Raw genomic sequence first — 23,334 nt, forward strand, 5'->3', positions numbered from 1 at the left:
GAGAAAGCGTCAAATGAAAATGCGAAAGCGTCATTTGGAAATGAGAAATAAAAGTAAATGAATTGCGTACTGCATATATAATAGATGATTTAAATTCGCTTATCACTGATAATACTTAATCAATTATGTCGCTATAAAACGCGTTTGAAAACGGAATTTTTAAGTTTTCAGAAGGTTATGATCTTCATCTTTGCTGTTTGTAAGCTACGTCATATTAGAGTATGTACATAGATAAGAAGACAGGAAAATAAAGCTGGCCAATATTCGGATGAAAACGATGCCGGTCGAATTCCGAAAAACCTTCACGAATTACTTATATACATATAAATGTATGTATGTAGTTCATCATGACCTTCTTGAATCTGTTTAAACCATTACGGTATGTCTCGGATCAATGTATGTAGCTCGATAGAGAACACTCTTCGGTTTTATTTTCGCCGGGAAGTCTCAGTTGTTTTACACTGGCGGAAGAACTACTTTACGATTAAAAAGTATATAAATCAAGTATGTTTAAAATATGCATATATATAAATTACTTGGACATTTCATTAATAAAGTGCTGCGTTTAGCGCCATATTCCCCCATGCTAAACCCCATTGAAATAATCTGGGGAAAAATCAAAATGCATGTAAAGGGGCATATCTCAAACCCAGTCATAAATGGGCCAAACCTTGTTGAACAACGGCTGCAATATTTGGAGAATTTGGTGGATGACGCGAAAACTATAATCACCGGAGGAGACTGCGCGAGAGTATTTCAGCACGCAACATCTTTCCATGGAAATGCTTTATCTTTACAAGATATGCAAGTTGGGACATAATAAACTTGCATTTTTAATAACATCTAAATAATTTCTGAATAAAAACGAGTTTCTCATTTCCAAATGACGCTTTCGAATTTTCATTTGACGCTTTCTCATTTACAATTTACTATTCTCATTTTCAATTGACGATATCGCATTTACAATTGACTATTCTCATTTCCAAATGACGCTTTCGCAATTTCATTTGACGCTTTCTCATTTACAACTGGAAATGGTGTAGATCGAAAACTGTACGAGGTACATTTATCTACTTTTAGGTATACTTTTTTTCAGCAAATAAGTATAATTTGAAAATGTAATTTACATCCCTAGTGCGAAAAAGTATTTTATGACGTCAGAGAATAGGTGAATGCTGTCAAATTCGACGAACGGTTAGCGGTCCGCGGATGGCACACCTTTATCGTGGCTCTGACATACATAAGTACATACAAGAAGGCGTTGACAATTCGAGATAGAAAACAAACCAGTCCGCGTGCTTTGGATCACGGCAGAGAGATGGGGCAATTCCAACTTACTTATTCAGTATAAGGGCTCACAGAAGTTGGCAGCGTTTAGATGAAGATGGTAGATGTCCTCGGGAAGACTGAAGCTGACTTCACCGCCATCAAAGAATTGCGCTAGAAAGGGTAATGAAACAAATATTTGCGGCCTTTCGACGTCTACTAAAATAAACTGGCGGTTTCTATAATGAGGGTTTAGTTGAGTCGTTAGTCAGACCTTCTTAACGGATGGTAGTGCAGCTGTAAAAGTGCAATCACTGACCAGTAAAGCTCTATTTTCGTGACTTGGGTTGATTTTGAACGATAACCAAGATTTTACAATTTTATAATTATTAGGCTATTGTGATGCCATATTAGAGACTTCTCGGGTCCCTTCTCTTACCTTAGAAGCAAAACTAATTTGTAGCTCTGATGAAGCGTACAAAATCGTAGATACTGACTGAATCGAGTTCAGACATTCAAAATAATATTGGAGGAATGAGTGTCAACGAGCCCTCGCCAATTCGGGACAGTGACATAGGTAATGCTATACACTTTTGATTTCTTCCACACCCATTCCAATATCGTGGGTTTCCATGGGGCAGTGCCCGGTGAAAACTCCAATTAAATGTCGAAGCAGTAAGCCCTTAAAGTGGGGGAGAGGGATATGTTTCCATTCGGCACTTGCGCTCCGCATACCATCTAGCATTTGCCTGTGCGATGAAGTTATTCTCCAGCCAGAGTTTGCAGGAAGATTGCGAAATGACCGCCTTACGAGCGGTGCTGGTTGTAGACCTTCCCTTGTACATAGTTCCTTCCGATTAGCCATTATGCAGTTTTACGAAAACTTAGGCTAAGTGAAAAGTCCTGCGAGATACCCCACTTCCTACCTTCTGGCTAACTTGTAGCCATCAGTGTGGATGGCTGCTGAATCGGAGTACGAGATCAGGATCGAATCCGTCTCCCATTCACCCCTTGAAGGGATCCTTGGTTGGAAATGATTCCTCGGTCCAGTGGGTGGGACTTTGTAGACCAGTCGCCTGAAGTCAACTGGAAGATGTTCAAAAATTCTAGAGTGTCCGAACCTCGTATCACACCAACGCATTTAATCTAATGGCATTATAACTCGCCTGCAGTTTACCATATACATAAGTCCACAGGAAGAAAGTGAAGCAAAGTCTCTAGGGCTTTAATAGTTTAGTAGTCGTTAGCCTTTCCACTTTTGCAGCACTCAACCGTGATGCCGTGGAACAGAATGGGACGCACCACCGCTGTGCACGTCCAGTTTACAATGTGCGGTCTTAAGCCTCATTATTTCCTTGTCACTGGTTTACAGGCATACATGACAGCTTTCTTGCTACGTTCTTCTATATTGCGCGGCTAAATCAGCTATCTGCCAAGAATAACGAACAGATGTCTAATTTCCTACGCAAAAGTCAGCGCAGCACCATTTAAGGACGGAAGTAATTATTACCAAGCGAGAAAATTTCGGCAATTGAACTGTGCATAACTCACATGACAACTATGTCTCATCTCAACTGATTTTAAGCGATTAGGCATAGTTTAATTGGCTTACATTTAGTATTCGAGCGACTTCTGTAGAATATTCTTAGAGCAGAAGAAAACGATGGCATCACTTCCCGAGACATGCCGGACGACAGTTTCATACGATTTGTGCTACACTGAGAGGTGTTTAGTTACGTCAAATAAATATGTTTCCCTCAACACATGATTTTGTTTTAGTTACATTAGTTCAGTTTGCTATGCAAAAAACTTGTACAAATTGGCAACAATTGTTACCAAATCATGTTCTTTTGGGCAAAAAACTAATAAAACTTGCAAGGAGAGAGCACAATTTTGCCACTTAATTTCGAGGGCAAAAATTTCCCCAGCACGAATTTTGCAGCAGCAAAATGTACAATCTCGCCGCGATTTACTAATGGAAGAAGTATGTAAATATTTGTTTATTCAATTAATTTACTTAATTCCAATGATTTGAAAGGTTTTCTGATGAAAAAGCTGTATTCGTAAACGGAACGCAGTCGACACCACTGTTGATATAGGAAATCTTACAGTGACTACCACAAAGATATTGAAGCGTATGTTGAAGAAAGTCAGAATAAGAAGAAATATACGTATAGTATGTAGGTCCTGTTTTGTTTCAACTTGAAATTATTAAAAAAAAAATAGTATGCTCGAAATGCAACCGTCGACGCCAGCTGATACTGAAGCTTGCAAATTTCTGCAAATTCCTGTTCGCGCTAAACTTAGTAAGTTTCTATCTTTGGGAGAGTAAGTTATCTAATTCTCTGAATCTTGTTACTGGCTAATTCTTGCTGACTTTTCCAAATGAACACAACTATGTGTTATATTTATGTTATAGTTGTGTTGAGAGAAATACATTTTGATGACTTTTTTCCGAGGACAGGTGCATAGATGCTTCTTCGAAGAAATTGCGGAACTTGGTACCAAGAATTTTAGATAATTAGGATACTTGTGGAAATTTATCTTTATTTCAAACTTCTATTAAAAGGGGTTAGAACCTAGGTGTATTCTGCGAGGACGAGCGCTTTAACCTACACTGAGAAGTTTAGTTACGTCAACTAAATACATATATGTATGGTATTTCTCTCAATACAAGATTTGGTAACTATAACCAAATCATGTATTGATATTTAGTGAAGTAGATGAGATTAGACTTTATTTAGAGGAGGAAGCAGATCTCCTAGTTGCCGCAACCGAGAACGATCTATTGTAACAAACGTCTATTTGGAGGTTTTCTTTGATCCAGGTATTACTCAGAAACTAGGCTAGGTTCTTTGGCTGAATGCCATTTATATCATTTGCTCAGGTACGGTCATCCTAGAAAGCGAAGTCTGGTCCTAGTAAGGCCCAGTAAAAAACCCTGTAACAATTCTTAGATTGTGTCCACTAAGGTGAAATACAGCTCGGTTCTCCTTGTGAAATACTTAGTTTCTCAGTTACCTTCCGTACAACTCCAGTACTGTTCTGCTTAATTTTTCATCCTGATACGAGTATAATAGTTTCGCCTAACGGAACTCCATGGCAGACCAATATAGGGCTCTGGGCCTATGGATCCCTGTGCAGCTCATTTCTATCGGAAATAGCTGCCACTTCATTGCCCACGACGGTACCAAATTGAGGTAACGCCGATTCCTGGATGCGAAAAGTATTAAAACCTGAAGGCAGCTCCACACCAGCTTTGAGGTGATCTCGTGTGTTCTAAGAATAAGGAGCGCCTCTGCCAGATTGTAGCGGGTTTATTTAAACAGTGAAAGCTCTTTCACGCTGGAAATCTTTACAAAAATTATATCATCGCGGAACGAAATTAATCGTATGAACAACCTTGGGAAATAATGCAAACTCGAAAGACAACCACCTTTTTTGACGAAGCGCATTTTCATTTCGGCGACTATGTTAACAAGAAAAACTGCCTCATCTGGGGATCAGAAAACCCGCACGTGATCGTCGGAAAGGCAATGCATTATCAGAGAGTGGCATATTTTGGAATCAATGGCCAATTTTTTCTTTCAAAATGCTGCTGCAAACGCAATATCGGTGAGCGATACAGAGACATGATAAACGATTTTTTTTCAAAGTTTTCTTCATCTTTTGGTAAACGCTAAAATTAACGTTACAATGCAAACTTGGTTTGTAGAGTATTAGATCATCGTCTAGTTTATATAAGTAAACTTATAAAATTCGTTATTTTTGTTAAAATTGCGGAAAATGTAAAAGCAACTTTTGTGCCAATAAATGCTCAGATTTAAAAAGAATTTAGCTCCATTTTAGCTACTATTAGTATTATTTAGCTCTTTTTAGCTTTGTTTTCCCGACCGATTTAGCTCCAAACGAAATTTTTTCTGGCAATACTGGCGGGCAGGCAATTGAAGCGCTAACGCAAGACGTGACCTTGTTACCATTTATTTACTGGGTGACTCCATTGGAGGAATCCTGTTCTAACGGCCAACTGTTCTAACTGTTCAATGAGCTGAGATGTATTCAGCAGGCGGGTAGGTGCTCAGCCAAAGACTACCATAAATGAGTCACCTCTGAATACCTGCAGAACCCCTGTTTGGCTTGCAAGCCGGAGCTTACTCCGAAAGTACAGTGTGGGCGATACGTCAAGTTGCGTGCGATGTGTCAAGCTGTCCGGAGTGCGGCGTTTTTACAGGTCTGCAGCTTCGTCCACTCCGTTCAACTAGTCCCAGGCACACAAAAAAGTCGTAGCATAATTAAGAGCCGGTCGGCCAATTGCCTTACATGTTGCCAGCAATGCCTCTTTTTCTTTGCCCCAGGTGTTGACGGCGAGCGACTTGAGGGCCTTATTGCAGCTCTGTACTTTATTGACAAAAGCGGTTATGTGCGCGGTGAAGGAGAGCGGGCTATGAAAGGTAACTCGTAGGACTTTTGGGTTGTTCACCGTCGGAATTGGTATGTCATCGACGTGAATACCCAGCTGTAGCATGACGTCATTTGTCCAGGTGCTGAAGAGGGTGGCCGTTGATTTCATGGGGAAGAGCGCGCCGTGCAGTGAAGAAGCAAGGCAGTTCGGAGAGGGAGCCGAATACTTTTACGTTCATGGACGTCAGTATCGAACAGTCGCAGGCGTATGAGATCAGGAAAAGGTATCGGTACCGATTCCATTTACCGTTTTTCCGTTAAAGTGTGCGACAAAGACCTTATGTACATAAAAATACCGAAAATGGTTATTAAACGGCTTTTTTTCTGAAAATTTTCTGATTGAATTTTTCTTTTTGCACTTCACAGATGCTTTTTCATAGTTGCAAAGAAAATTAAAGAAGCGGCTGACGGCATTCGAACCCGGCACATTCTGAAAGTTACCAAATAGTGGCACGTTTACATGCTTTCAAATGCTCAAATAAAATACACTTATTGCTTTAAATAACATCATCTCTTTCGAACGTTTTCCGGATACGAAAATCAATGAAAACTGTAGTAGTTTTCTGCTCGTTTCCGGGTACGAAAACCGCACTTTTTTTAAAGCTTTTGGATACGTAAACGAAAGAAAATTGTAGTCGTAGTTGTAAACGGAGGATTGTACGAGACCACACTGCCGAGAAAATTTACATTTCTCTGCTGGCAGGGAAGTCATTATTTATTCATCGCCGTTCAAATTGACGTGGCAACTACACCTGACTGCTGGGCATTGTGCAATTAACAGTATTGCCAAGTAAAAATATGATGAAAATTCATTAACACGGTTGTTTTCAGTGGCAAAAAAGAATAAGTAAATTTAATTTTCTTTAAGGAGCCGAAGCCCTGGCCGTGGTGCTGTGCACTTTACGGAAGCCATGCGGATTCTTCGCTGGGGTCAGGTGCTAGTGAAGTACGGGAGCAGCAGGGCCTCAATCGTCTTCGTTACAGGAGAAAGGAGAGTTATCGACCGATAAGACTGTCCTTTTCTTTTATTTATGGTTTTCCCGGATTTTGCTTCCCCGATGGCCACTACGATTTCCCCGCTGGTGTGAGTAAGGGTCGCATTGGCGAGCTGCTGCAGCTACCCACAATCCTGGCTAATAGGTTTCGCCTACGAAACCTGCCGAGAAGCAGGTGACTGGAATATAAAAACGTTAAATATTTCGAGCTCTAAACCGCCTGACCAGACAGCTTTGACTAGACCTTCTAGGGTGGTATCCTTGGGGCGGATGCCTTCTTTGATGAAATGATATCCACCATTGTCTCGCTCGCGATATTTTAGGAATACATTGTAGGCAGTGGGGCCACAAACCATGTGTGGCCTATGGCCTGAGCAGCTTCTTAGGTGACTCCATCCATTGCAGGTGTCGCATCTAACCGATGTGGAATTCGGATGAAGTCGCCTCTGGCAGCAGAAATAGGTTTTTGGTCCGGAGTTGGACACAATGCCTGCCCAGGAAGAACTATGCCGAGTAACTAGGTTGCAAACAGCCTTAGTTCGGGAAAAACGTCGTGGGAATTCGAATAGGATTACGCAAACTTGTACTCCATCTTTTATTTATTCATATACATATATATGTACATACGTTTGGTTTTTTTTGTACAATGACTTGTAGGGAAATTTTACCAAGCAAATCTTTTCAATACATTTTAGGGGACTAATCCAGTTTGGAGGGAAAATTTAGCACCAATTCGGAATAAGCATAAAATTAACTCTTTATCACGTTTGCAGTTAAGACTTATTTACATTTGTTATAGTGGAACTTTATATTTTTGTTACACATTTTAACCCGTCATATCCCTCTTTATGTGGATTTTTTGCGGAAATCGCAAATAACTGTTGACACATACATATTTCCTATGCTGACTGGTCACTTACAGGAAATTTACATGAGGCGATTTTTCAGGCAACTTTTAGTTGAAAGCAACAATTGCCTGGTGTAAACGGTCTTTCAGCTAATCGCTTTCAATTAAGTTGGCCAGCTGCCTACTTTCGTTCAACTTTTGATTCAACTAATCGCCTGTGAAAGTTGAAACATGTAAATTCCCTATTAATCGAGCCACAGATAGGCAACAGATCGCAGCAACCGGGTGCAACTCGTTTCGCAACACACTAGTAGATCGGTTGACAAATTTCAGTTGACGTTGTTCGTCGGCAAGTAAAAATGTGCGCAAAAAGGACGACTCTATTAAATACATGTTCAATTATATATTAACCTCTATTTAACCTCCTATTAGCTCCTTAATACATTGTTTACCTAATCTTGTTATTTTTCGGCTCAAGGGAACTATATGAAATCACAAAATCACACGGAACCTTCGCTACACACGCGCAACCGAATGCAAGAAAAACAAAAATAAAACATGAAAATCGGTGAAATTTCAACCGATTGCTGCGATCTGTTGCCTTATCTGTGGCTCGCTTAACAAAACAGAAAATAAATGAAGCTCACTCGTCACTCGTGAATCTGTCTTACAATAACAACTTAAAAAGACACATTTGGTCTAGCGAACACAAAGCAACTGTCTGCAACTAGAAAGCTTGATAAATGGTTTTGAAAGCGTAATCAAAACATATGCTAGTTTCGCTATACTTCACTTCACTTCCTCCAGAGTTTTGAAATACTGTCATATTGGGCTCACTGTAGTGCCAAGTTATTGTGATGTATTTAGTGCAAATCATTATTTGCAGTAAGCAAACAAATACTGTCATTGCAGTAACGATAGGCAGTAGCGACACTATAGTATTTGTTTTGATTGCGAGAAAGCTACGAGTTCCACTCCATTTGTTGTCAAGTGCATTTGCTTCATTGCGACATTTACTGAAGCGTGCAATAGTGTAAAGTAAATGAAAAACCATTTGCGCAGCCCTCTATCTGCGACTGAAAGAAGGTGTCTGCGAATTGTCTTTTTTTGTTCTTGTGGTAAGCGGTATGCGTGTGTATGTATGTACTAGGGTGTTTAATTTTTCAGTTTTTTCTGATCCCGGAATTCTCGGTATGTCGTTATCACAATCCCGAGGTACCGGGATTTAGATATTCATTACTTTTCAACAACTTAAAACGAAAAAAATTGCTTCTATATTGTTTGAGAAGCTCTACTGCCATAAAATAAATAATAAATAAATGGGTTTGAAACCTACTTTTTATTTCAAGTGGCGTTTTTTATTCTTTCTCTCTGATGTCAGGATTTATTTTAAAGGACTTTGTTATTTCAAAGATATGATTAATTCCAAAAATTATTTAAAAAATTCAATGCAATGTAGAATAAAAATATGGGTACCCTACAAGAAATCTTACTGGCAAATGACCGGTCACCTGACGGTCAGTGCTGATGCAATAATGCTGCAATTTCCTCATCAGAAATTCGGGGGTAATATGACCTGACCAGTTCTTTTGTGTAGATGTGACTATGCGTCCCTTTCTCACGTGGGGATTTTACCAGCAGTGCTAGAAGGTCTCTTTTCTACTTATTGTATTTCCTAAGGTTATTTTTTCACATGTTTTTCTGTGTATTGGTGTATATTTTAGTGTGTTAGTGAAGAGGTCAGAAAAAAAGTCCTTTTCTTGTAGGGTACCAAATACAAGAGTAAATTTCTTAAAATTAAAAAAAAATAAACATTTTTTGGATTCACAAGGACGAATAGGTAATTTTTTAAGCTGATAAAGTTAGAAGGAGGAAATTCGAGGATATTATCGAGTTTATATAAGTCCTTAACATATACACTTGTGATCAGCTAATTAAACCAGCAATATTTTGAACAATTTTGGGTATTTTTCTTTTGTTTATTTAATGTTTATTATTTTTTAATAAAAGTCTAGCTCATTATATAACAAACACCACATAAATCCAGATTTCAAACTTGTGCAAAAATCATGAAAAATCTGAAAAGTTTCAGATAGATTTTCAACTTTTTATTCAGATTTTTTTAGTATGCAGTTATAGCCCATTTAATTCTAGGGTAATAATGTGCAAGTCTTACGTTGCTAAAAAATCGCGTTGATTTTTAATAATATTTTTTCTGACTTCATGACGCATTTTTCCATAAAAAAAATTGTCGAACTTAAGAATGTCTGAATAAAAAGTTGAAAATTTACCTGAAACTTTGCAGATTTCTCATAATTTTCGCACAAAGTTTGCAATCTGGATTTATATGGTGTTTGTTATATAATAAGTTAGACTTTTATGGAAAAATAATAAACATTAAATAAACGAAAGCAAAGTAGCCAAAATGTATCAAAATGTTGCTGGCTTAATTTGCTGATCACAAGTGTAATTTTTTCAAAAACAACTATTGCGAAATTTTAAGGATAAAATTTTAAAAGGACATTTTCAATACTTACCAGTCCTTCTGCACTAAAAACCTGAATCTGTTTAAATTCTACAGGATTGGACACCGATACATCTTCCCTAGGCACATTTCTCTGAATGTTTTATATCATTTTTGAATTACTGTCGTCAGAGTGAAACACTCAAAACCCAGTTTTACTATATTTGGCTCTTGGTTTCGCGAATATATTGATATTTGTATAATGAGCTATACATTTATAAAAAAATATTAATTATGTATTAAATAAAAAAATAAATATAGCCAATACTGGCCAAAAAAGGGAGTTTTTATTATTGCCATCAGTGTAAATTATTTGCCAAGAATCCCGGGACTTTCGGGACCTTAAAAAGGACGGGATCCCGAGATTAACATTCCTAGTATGTACGTATGAACACGTGCACGGTGGCGAAAAGGTAAATTAAGTTTTGGCTATTTTTCCTTGTTTAAAAAATGTTTATTATTTTTACGAAAGTATAGCTCACTATCTAACAAAAACTATGTTAATTAAAAATGTCAAACTTTTTTTTCCGAATTAAAAAAATTTCTGTGGTCTTTGAACTGTTTTTTCGGACACTTTGCAAGTGTTAACTGTTCTGATTTTTTGTGTTATACTTTGTAATCAGTTAATCTAATAACGAGGAATATATGTACAAAAGTGGCTTTATTTGTCTGGAAAACTCGGTTGATGGGTTAAGCTATGTAGCTGGAAAACTTGTATCGTTGTTGTGTGCTGCATGTAAAAAAAATTTAATGCTCTATTGACATTTCCCGACAAAAATATTAAGACATATAACCTAAACACTATAAATCATATGAGCAGTGTACGAAAATAAACTATATTGTACGTTACTATTTCGTTTCGTTTATTACTTTAACAGTTCGGTACAATAGGAAACAAAACGGCTGAGTTCACTTTGGCGATAGTACACTACAGTAGTTTAGTAGTTACAGACGAAACAACAAACGAAATGAATCGTGCAGGGAAAATATATTTATGTGTGCACATATATGCAATAAACAAATACAAAACGAATGGCTGCAATGAATAAAAAAATAAAAATGTTTTTTAATTGAATTGGATATGAAAATTTACAGAAAAAATTATTTTTCACGTAATTGAAACGTTTGCATACATATAAAACGTACCCTATGGTACAATTGTCACAAACGAAAAGCAAACGTTTCTCGTTGGGGAAAATGACAGTGAATCTTACAATTTGTTTCTGACTATTTACAAAACTGTACAAAACCACAAATGATATGATGATCGATGAGCAAATGGGAATTGTTTTGTACAGTTTATTTTCGTACCCTGCATATGAGTATTATGATTTGCTCCTAAACGATCGAGAAAACATGGTTGTTTTCTTCAAATTATTTAAGCTCTTTAGGGCGAAACTAAGAGTTTTGTCAATTATTTCTTCAGGGTTTTTTAGACGAAAGGCAGGAGGAGTTTCTCTTAAATAAATAGATTCTGCTTTATAAGGAATTTTGATAATAGGAGTTTTTTTTGCTCCAAAACCTTTCGAAGAGGTATTTAAAGAAAGTTACAGCACGGCATAATATACTCGTTTATATGTATGTACATCCATGCATACCTAACACCCACAAAGGTACATACACACGCGCCGTCATAAGGCTGTCAAAAACTTGTCATGCGCATTAAACTAGTATGGAAAAATCTAATTGCGTAAGAAGCTAAGAAGTGGATAACGCACCAAAGTCGGGAAAAAGAGTAGCGTAAAGCGATTTTTACTAAGCATAACAAATGTGTCTCTAGTTTAAAAATAAACATACACAAAGTATTCGACCAGAATAGATCAAAACTTACCAAAATTGAAGTTTCTGCACGTATGTATGTATGTAGGTGCATACATACAAATTTATATATGAATCGATGATGGAAAGATAACATAGAAAACATTACAGACTAATACATTTTTCTTACGGATATCATAAGAATATACAGCGGAATGGTTACGGGTTTTATTCTGATGTAGAATACAATTGCTTTGGCGGAGGAAATTACCAACCGCCAACCTGTCACACGCCTCCATTTTGCCTATGGGTTCGCAGCGGTTATCTGTTTGAATAATGCAGATATGTACCTGGATATATGTAATTATGTAAATATGTAGAATGCGGAAAATTAAAATCAAGCAGCATACTTTAGATAAGTAGGAAAGGAAAATAAAAAGTTGAAATTTGGAAAGAAATTCCGTTTTCGTTTTAAGCTTTGCCAGTTTTTGGCGTCGTATGCAGCAAGTGTGCAGCAAATGGCTAAGTCAGCGCCAATCTAAGATTACTCCTTCGCTGAAAGTCTGCACGGTGGTAATGGCTTAATTTGTTAAATTTTTATAAATGTTATAACTTTTATTCATATATAAGTAGCTTCTGTTCTATATCGACCTAAATATATTTTTAATGTTATAAAATTATTAAAAATAAATAAATTTGAAATTGGTTGTAACTTGTGAAGGAAGGGGAGGATGTCATAATCAAGACATCCCCAGCCTATTCGGTGATGATATCCTTACTAATTTTGGTGGCAGGATCGACTTCTCAGACCCTTTTCGTGTAATACTGCTAATAATTTTTAGAGCAAATATAACGGTATCATACCAATTCTTCGACTATGTCTTAGCCAAAGGCTAAGATCGTGCGTATCTGAACCTATTTAAAAATTAGTTTCAAAACGGCAAAATTATGCAATCCACTACGTAGAGCGCAGTTCACTTCACGAAAATGTCGGTTTGGTAAACTCGATGCATTTTTTTCCCGTTTTAGATTATAATTAAATTACAAAACTATTGAAAAAAAAGTTTCGCGATTTTGATAATTATCTGCACTTTTAAGGTTACTGCGAACGGGTGTTGAGAGTTATAGAGGTAAATTTATAAGAGCCAAATATAGCGCTTTCATAAGTATGATAATAGAGTATCCTAGTCTTTCTAAGCGTTCGCTAAGTCTGATCGTATATAGATTAGGTTAGGATGGCTGGCTGGCTCCAAAGATGAAGGAAAAGTTGGTTGACCGGTGACGCCTAAAAACCTGTGGTAGAGAAACGGTATGCTGCAACAGAAAAGCTCTGCAAGTGATTAATTTCTGTTTCCGAAAGTTGCTCGGGAATGAAAAATAAAAAATGAGATCTAAGGTGTTTAAACATAAAGCTCGGGAAGGCTGGGCAGCAGATGTTGTGATACCATCTCATCATCATCAATACAGCTGCTGCAAAAGGGACTTCAATTTATGTTGAGGCTTACCGCATGAATTCCGATAGGCCCATGACCGTCTAAAGCTCTCACTAGTAAAGAGATATGTGGCTTTCTCAGTTTTAAGAGCTCCTTTGTCCGAGATCAGTCAACACGTGGCAAGAATGGAAATTACCTGATGCAGTTGAGAGAAATCCGGTTTGTAGTTAACTGGGTTATGTCTGGTAATGATCCGAGGAGTAAAATACATAAGATGCTGTGACAAAGAAGACATTTTCTAGCATCTACAAACATTAGGGTTCATATCGTTACCTGGAAAGCTACGACCAGAAAACTTAACTCTAGTACTAGGAATAGTGGCGATAAAAATTTGTTTTCTTGGAGCATACTTAAATTAAATTACAACAAGATGACACTCGAATATCTAAGGTATTAACCCTGGAGGGGTAATTTTCGTCGATTTAACGAACACTGTTGCTCTGTATCCATTTTTCTCGCCATTGGACTGAAGAGAGAATTGCTCTAAAATATATAAAAAAGCTAAATAATAAGAAGCCTCTGTGCTTTCTTTCTTGTTAAAGTCCATCATTATTAAAACTAGTTTGGAAATTTTGCATGCAACATTTTTCATACAAAAAGTGGGAGATAAAAAGGACTTCGTCGATTCGAGGAAGATTACCTTTAAAGTATGTAAATTAACGTAACCCTTCAAGGGTTAAAAAAAAAAAATTACTTATTGTATATAAGAATTATTCATCACCTTAGGTACATCGTCGTTCCAGAATTCACTTCCATTGACGCCTCATGTACTTATGCATTAGGCCGGGGACTATTCGTATATACGGATATCCGTTCAGATAAACGTGTATACGGATAAAATTCTGATATGGATACCCGTTAATATCCGGTTAATATACATACGGATTATCCGGATTTTTAAATATCCCAGCCCTAAATAGTACATACATATGACTGTACATATGTAGACGGTAAATATTTCGTTGGGGTAGATACGGCTTAAAGATAGTATACATGATCTTTTGTCAGCTTACATTCTGATATCAATATTTGTTTTGTGGTCTGGGGGGAGGGGCTTAAAATATGGCGTCCCTCGATGCCGAATTTCGCTTTAAGTAAAAGAGGCGCACTTAAAGAGGGGAGGATGAGACATTTCCTAGTCTTTGGTATTGCAGCTTTGGGAATAGCGACATAAAAGCGCAACCAGCCCTTTGGAAAGCCAGCAATAGTCGATGTATTTCCTATTTTTTGGAAAGTATAAATATCGCGCTCGTCTCCGAGAAATCAATTTCTCGAATTTCCTTGACTAAATGTTTTGGTTTTCATAAATTGAGTAAATATTTCGCTTATAATTCGATTACAACTGTGCAACTGAGCACGATTCGGCTTGAAATCAATTTTAGAAAACCAGAAGAGTCGCGCTTGAACATACCTATTTGGGCATAATTGGTTTGGACCGGAGGAAAGTGATATGAATCCGGGCTTTAAAAAATAAAAATAAAATCACCAGTAGAAGTCGGACACATTCCAATCCAAAACCAACTGAGTTACAGATCGACCATAGTTTTGCGGAGATATAAAATTGAACGTTGAAGCATAGATCTCTAATTGGATCTTAGATAATGTTAGCTGCAACTCCCAATATAGGAGACGGGGGCTTCGATTCCACATTTTGTGTAAAAATGTCATGCATTGCTATGTCATGTTAACTCAAACAAGGTGTTATGCCATGTCAATCCATCTCAAACATACTAGGGTTGTTGCATTTGTATATTCACAACAATTAAATGCATACGGTTACCATGGCAGCAAGCATAAAATTTGCAAATGCAATTCCAACTGCAAATCCCACACCATTTCATCAACATCCTGAACAGTCCTACTGTTTTAGCATGTCATTGCTACTTCGCTAAGCTGTTCGCTGTTGTGTTTCTGCAGCATATTTTTAATACTGTGCCTTATGTGAAAATATAAATAAATTTTTAATTGGACAATTGTTTAATGAATTTTACTATAATAGGAGCTTGCAAAATTAGCAAAATCTCTTCCCGTATATATGTATGTACAAAAGGGGTATTCTCGAAATCTTGCAAAGCCGTTCCACGTAGTACAGATTGCACGGATTGCATAACTTGCAAAAAAACAACAACAAAATACATGGGAAACAACATTTCCTAACGATGAAAAATATGCAACGTCTGAACTCATGCACATATTTTGCAAAAATCGTAGCAATATAAAAGCGATCCCTTTTCGTTGTTGGACATATTTCTCGCATTCCTCTCATTTCACTTGCTTAATTTTTTTTCCTGTATTTTATTATAATATTATTTGGTACAGAATTTTTCTGCTCGCAACTTTGCAATGGGATGCCAGCATTTCATACCATCCGTGCTACGTGCAAGACTTCGAGAATACCCCTAAATGTAATGAATGAGCGACATAAAGCATGAACTGGCACTTGCATGATGTGACACATGCCGCTATGTTTTATAGTTTATCATTTGCAGGCCTTTTATGTCTATATAGCCCTTAATACCGTCTTTCGTTCTCTAAAAGCCTTGAATATAATAAACATTCCAACCTTACTTCACTTTTTTTTTTTTTAATCGAAGCTGCTAAATGGCTTGAATTAATAATTTATACTCAAGTAATATCACTAAATTAACTTCAAGACAGCTGAAGAACTTAATATGTCGCTGATCAGTTTTAAAATTTGTCCGAAGCCTAGAGCGATCACGCCAGTCTAATGCTGTGTTGGGTCATCGGTCTTTTGATCCGTCCGTAGACCGAATGAGCGCTCGGATGAGCGGCCGTTGGGTATGCATGCAGGTTCTCGTCTCGAAAGCTGCTACCTTCCAGTCCACTTTTCTCGCTTGAAGAGCGGAGAATAAAGGCTACAGGTACGGGTGCCTTAGTATCTCATGATTCCATTGACTTATCCTTCTAGCATAAAAGTTGGCGTCTGATAAGACCAGTGGTCTCGAATGGCATTCAATGTTAGGGCTGAGTGATACACCCTCATTGCGTAAGACGTAAATTAAACTAAATAGGATGACTCGACAACATTGGCATTGTCTACTGTCGTGCAGAAATAAGAAGACGACGAAATTCGTCGAAAACTATCCATCGCTGCCAAGTTTTTCCGTCTTAGTACACTAGTCGTGTCGAAATTTTAGGCAATCCCATGTAATTTTCAATACGACTAGACTCTTGTAAAACGAGTTGCACTCGACATGAGGCTGATAGTTCTTGCCTATGTGACTATTTGCGGTATCTCTCAAATCGATGAAAATAGGTGGCCTTCCAGTTTAGATTCGTATAGAGAATGACAACTGCTAATCTTATGCAGAACACTCATAATATAATGTACGGTACTTTCAACAAAAAAGTAGTCGGCTTACGCCACTGAAAAAATAAATATATCTAAAAATATTGCTTAATAGACCGTACCAAAAAAAAAAGATCGCCGTACACCTTCGAATCTATATTTTTGTAATTTTGTAAGTCAATTTTCTAAAAATATTTATTTTTGGCTGAACTTAGGGGTCGCGTTTTTAAATTTTTCGTCGTATCTTCGCCATTCAAAGTCTAGTATATCGATGTTCTTATCTCGAGGAGACAATTTTTTTCCACGGCAGTACGTAAATGAAGTACCCAGTTCTAGTACTTACCCACGAGATCTCAGTTCTTATCACCCTAGCGTACCACCCTAATATGAGAAAATAAAATCTCCGCAAAAATCATTGAACTTTTGCTAAGGAAACATTTCGATTGTTCCAGTAATGGGTGCCACCGACAAATTTAAAAAAAGCAACCCCTAAGTTCGGCAGATTTTTTTCCTAAATTGCCTTGCAAAATTATTTGTTTTCTTGTAAGGTGATCCGGCCTATTGCGCAACTATGTCCATATGTATAGTATGTACATATCTGTGTTCTTATGTAATAGTAGCTTATGTCGGGAAGCTGGCTTTAGTATAATGCGGCATTCCCTTTATTCTTTAAACGACTTAATAGAATATTGACTTGCTAGTATTGGAACTATTTCTTGCACGTTTATTTGCCAAAAGTTCTTCAACGGCTCGGCGCCAGTGAGTCATTCGCAATCGTATGCTGCGAATGCCGCATTATACTAAAGCCAGCACTTCGACATAAACTACTATTCCATACGAACACAGATATGTACATATATTATTATCACGACCAGTTAGCATCCTTTTCTCTAATTCCTTTGCAACGAAACCTATGTAATAGCTAAGTTTTCAGCATATCCTAGGTTAGGTTAGATTCTCATGGCTGCCAATATTGGTAGTAGGCACACTTAGGCCGTCATGGGTCCCTTGTCTAACGTAATAAAGGTTCCATATACTCTTTTCTCAGGGTCAAAAATTATAGCCATGCGCAATTCGTCCAGTTGCTCAAGAATGTTGTGAAGGAACGTATGTTGACGGGCCTGGCCAATGTGGGCACTGATTTAGTAGATCGTATACCTATGCGATTGCCGTGGGTCCGCATCAAGCTGTGGGCACTCCAGTCGGATAATCTTCTCCTATTTAATTTGTGGTGGCTCTGCGGACCATCTTCCATTCGCATGTTCGATAAAGTTTTTCTCCAACCCGAGTTTACCAGTTGATAGCGGGAACCCGCATTGAAAGCGGCACTGATCGCAGTAAAGAAGGTTAACCTTACTTGCAGTTTTGATTTATGGATCGTATATTTTCCCCACTTAAGTAGTTTCAGCTCCATTGCTGCCCATTTATTCAGTTTCCTTTTTTCAATTGCTACACAAACGACTTCTAGGGTGTGAGTCCTTGCTCTCTTTAAGAGCACAAGCTCGGTGTCCTGGCCACCGTTGATGGTAGAAGTCAACGGTGCTATATCATATTCATGAAGTTGGCATCCAAATTATTCGTGAAGCACCCCAAACATGAACCTCTCTTGGATGTTTAACAGATCGCTGTGTTTTTATTGGAACTGTCACGTTTATTGGTATTTATCATCCAAAAGAGGGACTCGTCTGTTAAAACCACTTGGCTCCAATCATCATCTATGTATATGTTAAGCCACCCACTTTTTAAATTTATTTTTATTTGATTTGTGGTTAGTAAGGGTTTAACCATTGCTATTTGTAATTTGATCTAGAACTCACTTAGACAGTTTCTGATAGTGTTCAGAGACAAACACATTCGAGACAATTTCTGTTGAGCAGCCTTCAAGGCCTTGACTGGACTAGCTTTGAACCAAACATTCATTACCACATCCTCCTGCCTTAAAGCAGCTCTGCAGTACCGCGATTTGGTAACAATTTTGTGCACCGAAAATTGGTGGTTCCAATACAGTAGAAATTTGAAGCATTTTTAGACATCTTTGGTCCTTCTGGATTGGAACCAAACAAGATCGCCTTAAAACGTTTCACCTATGTATATGGAACTCATTTCTAAAACATACTTTCACGTTTATAGCTGGTAACTGATTGTTTTTACAGTTAAATCGCGTTGAAGCCAATAAAACCTAGTTTTTAAAATGAATGCCTACTTAATATCGAAACTAAAGGGGTTTTCAATTGGGCGGGTAGATTTTGGCGCTATCTGGCGGCGTTGTTGTCTTCGTGGCGTTTGTCTAACCTTTAATCAATTTTTCAGTCACTGATGCCAAATCACCTTGGCAAGCTACATTGATTGATTGAGCAGAACGTTAACTTGATAAAATTTTATTATAAAAATACGTTTTCGTTAGTTAAATGTTCCGCCCATTTTATGGCAGACATAATTTTGAATGACTGGCTATGCTAATAAGCAAAATTGCCGTATATGGACGTCGCTAATCTACGCGAAGTTCACCAGATGGGAAAGCATCCACAAAAAGTTACGGTGTGGTGCGTATTTTGGACCGCCGGTGTCATTGGACCGTTCTTATTTGATAACGACGTTTGTGCGAGGCCATCAAAGTCAACGGTGAGCGCTACAGAAAAATGACAACCGATTTCTTTGACACCAAATTGAACGATATGAGATATGAGATGTGGCGTACGCCACTATGCGCCTTCTGCATTAACAATTTAAAGGTATGGTTATCACTGGCAGAGGTGACGTGAATTGGTCACCAATATTGTGTAATTTGATTCCGCTAGACTTTTTCTTATGGTGTTTCCTAAAGTTGCAGATCTACGCCAATAAACCGTAATCGATCGATGCTCTTTAAGCCAACATAATCCAGGCCTTCGCTCAAACTCAGCCGGATCTATGCGGAAGAGTGAATGAAAATTGGACCGCTCGGAGCCGTGGCATTATAAAAAGCCATGGCTGACATTAAAACGGTGTTATATTTGGCGGTGTTATGTTGGCTGAGTGGTTAGAGGTACGTACTATCACTCCGTAGGATAATTAGAAAAAGTTATTTCTAGCAGCGGTCGCTCCTCAGCAGGCAATGGCAAACCTCCGAATGCATTTCTGCCATGAAAAAAGCTTCGCATTAAACCCATTTGCCGTTCGGAGGTGACCTAAAACTGTAGGTCACTCCATTTGTGTGACAACATCAAGAGACACACCACAAAATTGGAGGAGAAACTCGGCCCAACCCTTAGAAAAAGTGCAAGCGCCAACATACGATTATTATTGTTATATGTATTTAATACATAATGGCATTCGTGAGCCTTTCAAATAAAAAAAGACTCTCGTTGATACCTAACACACAGGTTATTTTATTCCATTTCAACTTCCACCCGCTCTTATTGGAAAACCCTTTATTTCATGGAAAAAATTCCGATTGTTTTCTTGTTGAAGTTACTAAATGCTGGACAAACAGCAGGATGTATTCAGTTAGTAGGTGCAGCCTGCGGTTAAAATACTTATAAGTATTGGCGTATTATGTGTAACGCTGTTGTACTGTGAAAGGTTTACAGAATACATCGAATAAAACTACAGCTAAATACTACACAAAACAACCAAGCTGTGCAAAATTTTACCTAAGGTCTTCGTTAGTATATACAAAATACTTACGATACCGTCTTCACGATTATCCAAATCATTGAGATGCAATAACTCTGATATATTTTTTGCAATGAAGCTTGGATTTATAGTTAAAACCTCTTCACTATGCAAAGTAGTACAACTCATAAGAGAGGAATATTCATTAACGTGTACTCGTAGTAACCTCTTCGACTTGGAATCGATAAGATGTTTTGGATTTAAGACTTTTAACATCTTTAGCTCCAAAAATAGTACGCGATAAATGCTTCCGAAAAGAATAACGAAATTCCAAGAGTAAAACAAAATTTCTTGATACCAATTGAGATGTTTTAGCTTACCTTTTCGACACATGTAACCCTTTCATAGTTATGTAATCCATTTAATTTTTTTTATTGCACATTTCTTACCCAAAATCAGAATGACTCAATTGATTTACCCTACTAAATTTTCTTAAAACCAATACTAAAGTTAACAATTTTTAATATCTACCTGAATGCGATAAAAGCATCGCCCATTTCACCACCGACAATGTGAACGCCTCCATCCGGTATTGAAAGACCTTTGAAAAATTGCCGTATATCCAATGCATTTGCCGACCACGGCAAATTTTGCAAACGAATTATAACACTCATCTTTTCTATGTCCGAGTATTCAATGTTATTATTATGTATTTATTTTATTACAGGTTCAAAACATCCATTCAGCGAACAGCCATAAAATAGCTATTCGCTAAGTTCAAATATTTGTTGCCAATAAATCCGTTACCGTTAGATACAGTATGTAGGGATGCCAAGAACTCTGAAAGAATACCATAAATATACATGTTAACCTCAAAATATTCCTCAGACATATACATTTTTACATAAGCAGATATTTTCTATAGATTTTTTGTTTTTTTTTTACTTAATATAATTTGACATTTTCATATACATGCATAGACATCTTTCTTTCATCAATGTTACCACAACATTAAGAGAAAAACCTTTAATTGACATTGATGTGATTTAAACCGCAATTCGCATACCCATTTCTGAAGCAGAAAAAGCCAAAACGCGGTATGTAATATTTTGGTATTGATTCTTTGAACTTACCAAATTATTATTGGTTAAAAAAATTTTCTGAATGTAAGGGTTTCATAACCTTAAAAACTTACTCTAACTTAAACTAACTCTTATATTTTGAATTTTATACTGACGAAATGATACGTAGAAAACCGTAGATATTGAATCGTGCTGACGAACCCTTGCCAATGCGTGACAGTGACACAGGTAATGCTCTACACTTTCGAATTCCTCCACGTCACCGCAGCTCCGACAGTGATCGTTTGACTCATATACATTCTAATAGCGTGGGTTCCCATCAGGCAGTTCCTGGTGAGAACATGTCGGAGCAGTAAGTCGCTCCAAGCGGAGGAGAGGACGAGAACCCCGCATTTCCAACTAGGCCAGATACGTTTTCCCACACTGCGCGTGTGCTCCGCAGACCTTCTTGTGTTTGGCCCGTTGGATAACGTTATTCCCAGGAAAATAATCTTTGTGCCGTTTTCCCATGTAGGTTTTAAAATTTATCTGCCATGTCTAGCACTACATCATAATCATTTAACTGATACGGCCCTACAATGTATGGGTGCGTCATATACGATATCGTTATACTCGTCACGTAAAAACACAATTTTCGGATTATGACATACGTGAACGTACCCGTCATCCAATTCAGCCCTGACGACTGACGTATCACGTAATTTTCTTTCGTACGGTTTCCGATTCGTGGACGGAGCCTTGGGGGGAGATCAGTAACCAGTTAGCGACAACTTTCGGATCGCTATCGCACTTGTTGACGTAAAAATATTCATAACATACGTCAACAAAAGCGATACCGATCCGAAAATTGTCGCTAACTGGTTACAGAATCTCCCCACTGGACTCGAATCGTAACGAGAAACTCGCCACGTAAAAATTCATATTTCTAATTATAACATTCGGTACACAAGACGAGCAGTACATTCACGACTGTTATTATCCGAAATATGCATATGCGTTCGACGCTAAGGAGATTGCTCTGTGTACCTTATTGGACATCGAGGGCGGTTCGATAATACTGCCTATGGTTCTATCTCCGGGGCATCGGGTCAAAGAAGCATAGACCCTTCTGCTATTGGTTGGATTAATTGGATTGTCCTTGGGCAACACTCAAAGTCATGTGCAGACTGGAAAACGGGACGAAAAACCCGGTTTATACTCTCGCTGGCACGAATAGACTGCAGAACTATGATAGCTGTCCTAACAGGACATAACATGTTGGCAGTGCATGCAAGCAAAATGGGGATTGCTCTCAGTGAAGTTTGCAGAAAATGCATGGGGACGGGAACAAGGGAGACCCTAGAACACATCCTATGCCATTATCCTGCTTATCAACACAAAACACAATTGAAATATCTCGGAGCTCCAGAGTTTAATAATCTTGAAGACATGACAACACTTGGGCCTCAAGTGCTGCTGAAATTCTCAAAAAGCGTTGACATCCTAAATGATGTATACTTCGATCATACTTAACTGAACCTCGATCTCCATCTGGCATCACTGGGGACCTATTGGTCTATGTGGGGCGGTCAGCCAGCCAGAATAACCTAACCTAACCTAACACAACACTCAAGTAAAGATTATAGTCACGAGTCGCTGTGCACTGTCCTTTCTCCGATGCATAGATCATGTTTGGTTGACGACCTCTTAATCCGACTGCATGAATATGGTGACGGTGCATATGATGTGGCAATTATGATTACGGGAAAATTTGGCTGTTTTGTTTCAAGTACAGTCCTCTGGTTGCCAATGAGGGCCTCGAGGGCGACAAGGCCACATATCTAAAAATTACGATGTACATACACTGGCAATGAAAAATTAGTGCATTGTGTTTTTTGTTTAATATTTGCAATGTTTTTCAAGTTAAATTTTTTTTTGTCAAAACCACATAAATCAAACTTTCACAGAACGTAGAACAATTCAACAAATCTAAAATCTAAATTTTTTGCTTTTTAATCAGAATTT

The 23,334-nt window shown here is 37.8% G+C and overlaps 2 protein-coding genes across 2 annotated transcripts in view; one reads left to right on the plus strand and one right to left on the minus strand.

The window, feature by feature from the left end:
- Positions 1-21,103, minus strand: part of LOC118746765 — a 31,641-nt gene extending 10,538 nt beyond the window's left edge. Inside the window, exon 1 of the mRNA XM_036480674.1 lies at positions 20,780-21,103. Within this exon, the coding sequence (XP_036336567.1) occupies positions 20,780-20,922 (143 nt within the window). The 5' untranslated portion in view covers positions 20,923-21,103. The remainder of the gene's footprint in view (positions 1-20,779) is intronic.
- The window catches only part of LOC118746768 (transmembrane protein 184B-like), a 798,314-nt gene that overhangs the window by 589,903 nt on the left and 185,077 nt on the right, over positions 1-23,334 (plus strand). The gene's annotated exons all lie outside the window — the stretch shown is intronic.

Source organism: Rhagoletis pomonella, unplaced genomic scaffold, assembly GCF_013731165.1.
Source record: "Rhagoletis pomonella isolate Grant_MI unplaced genomic scaffold, Rhpom_1.0 Rhpom_scaffold_00011, whole genome shotgun sequence".
NCBI classification, from domain to species: domain Eukaryota; kingdom Metazoa; phylum Arthropoda; class Insecta; order Diptera; family Tephritidae; genus Rhagoletis; species Rhagoletis pomonella.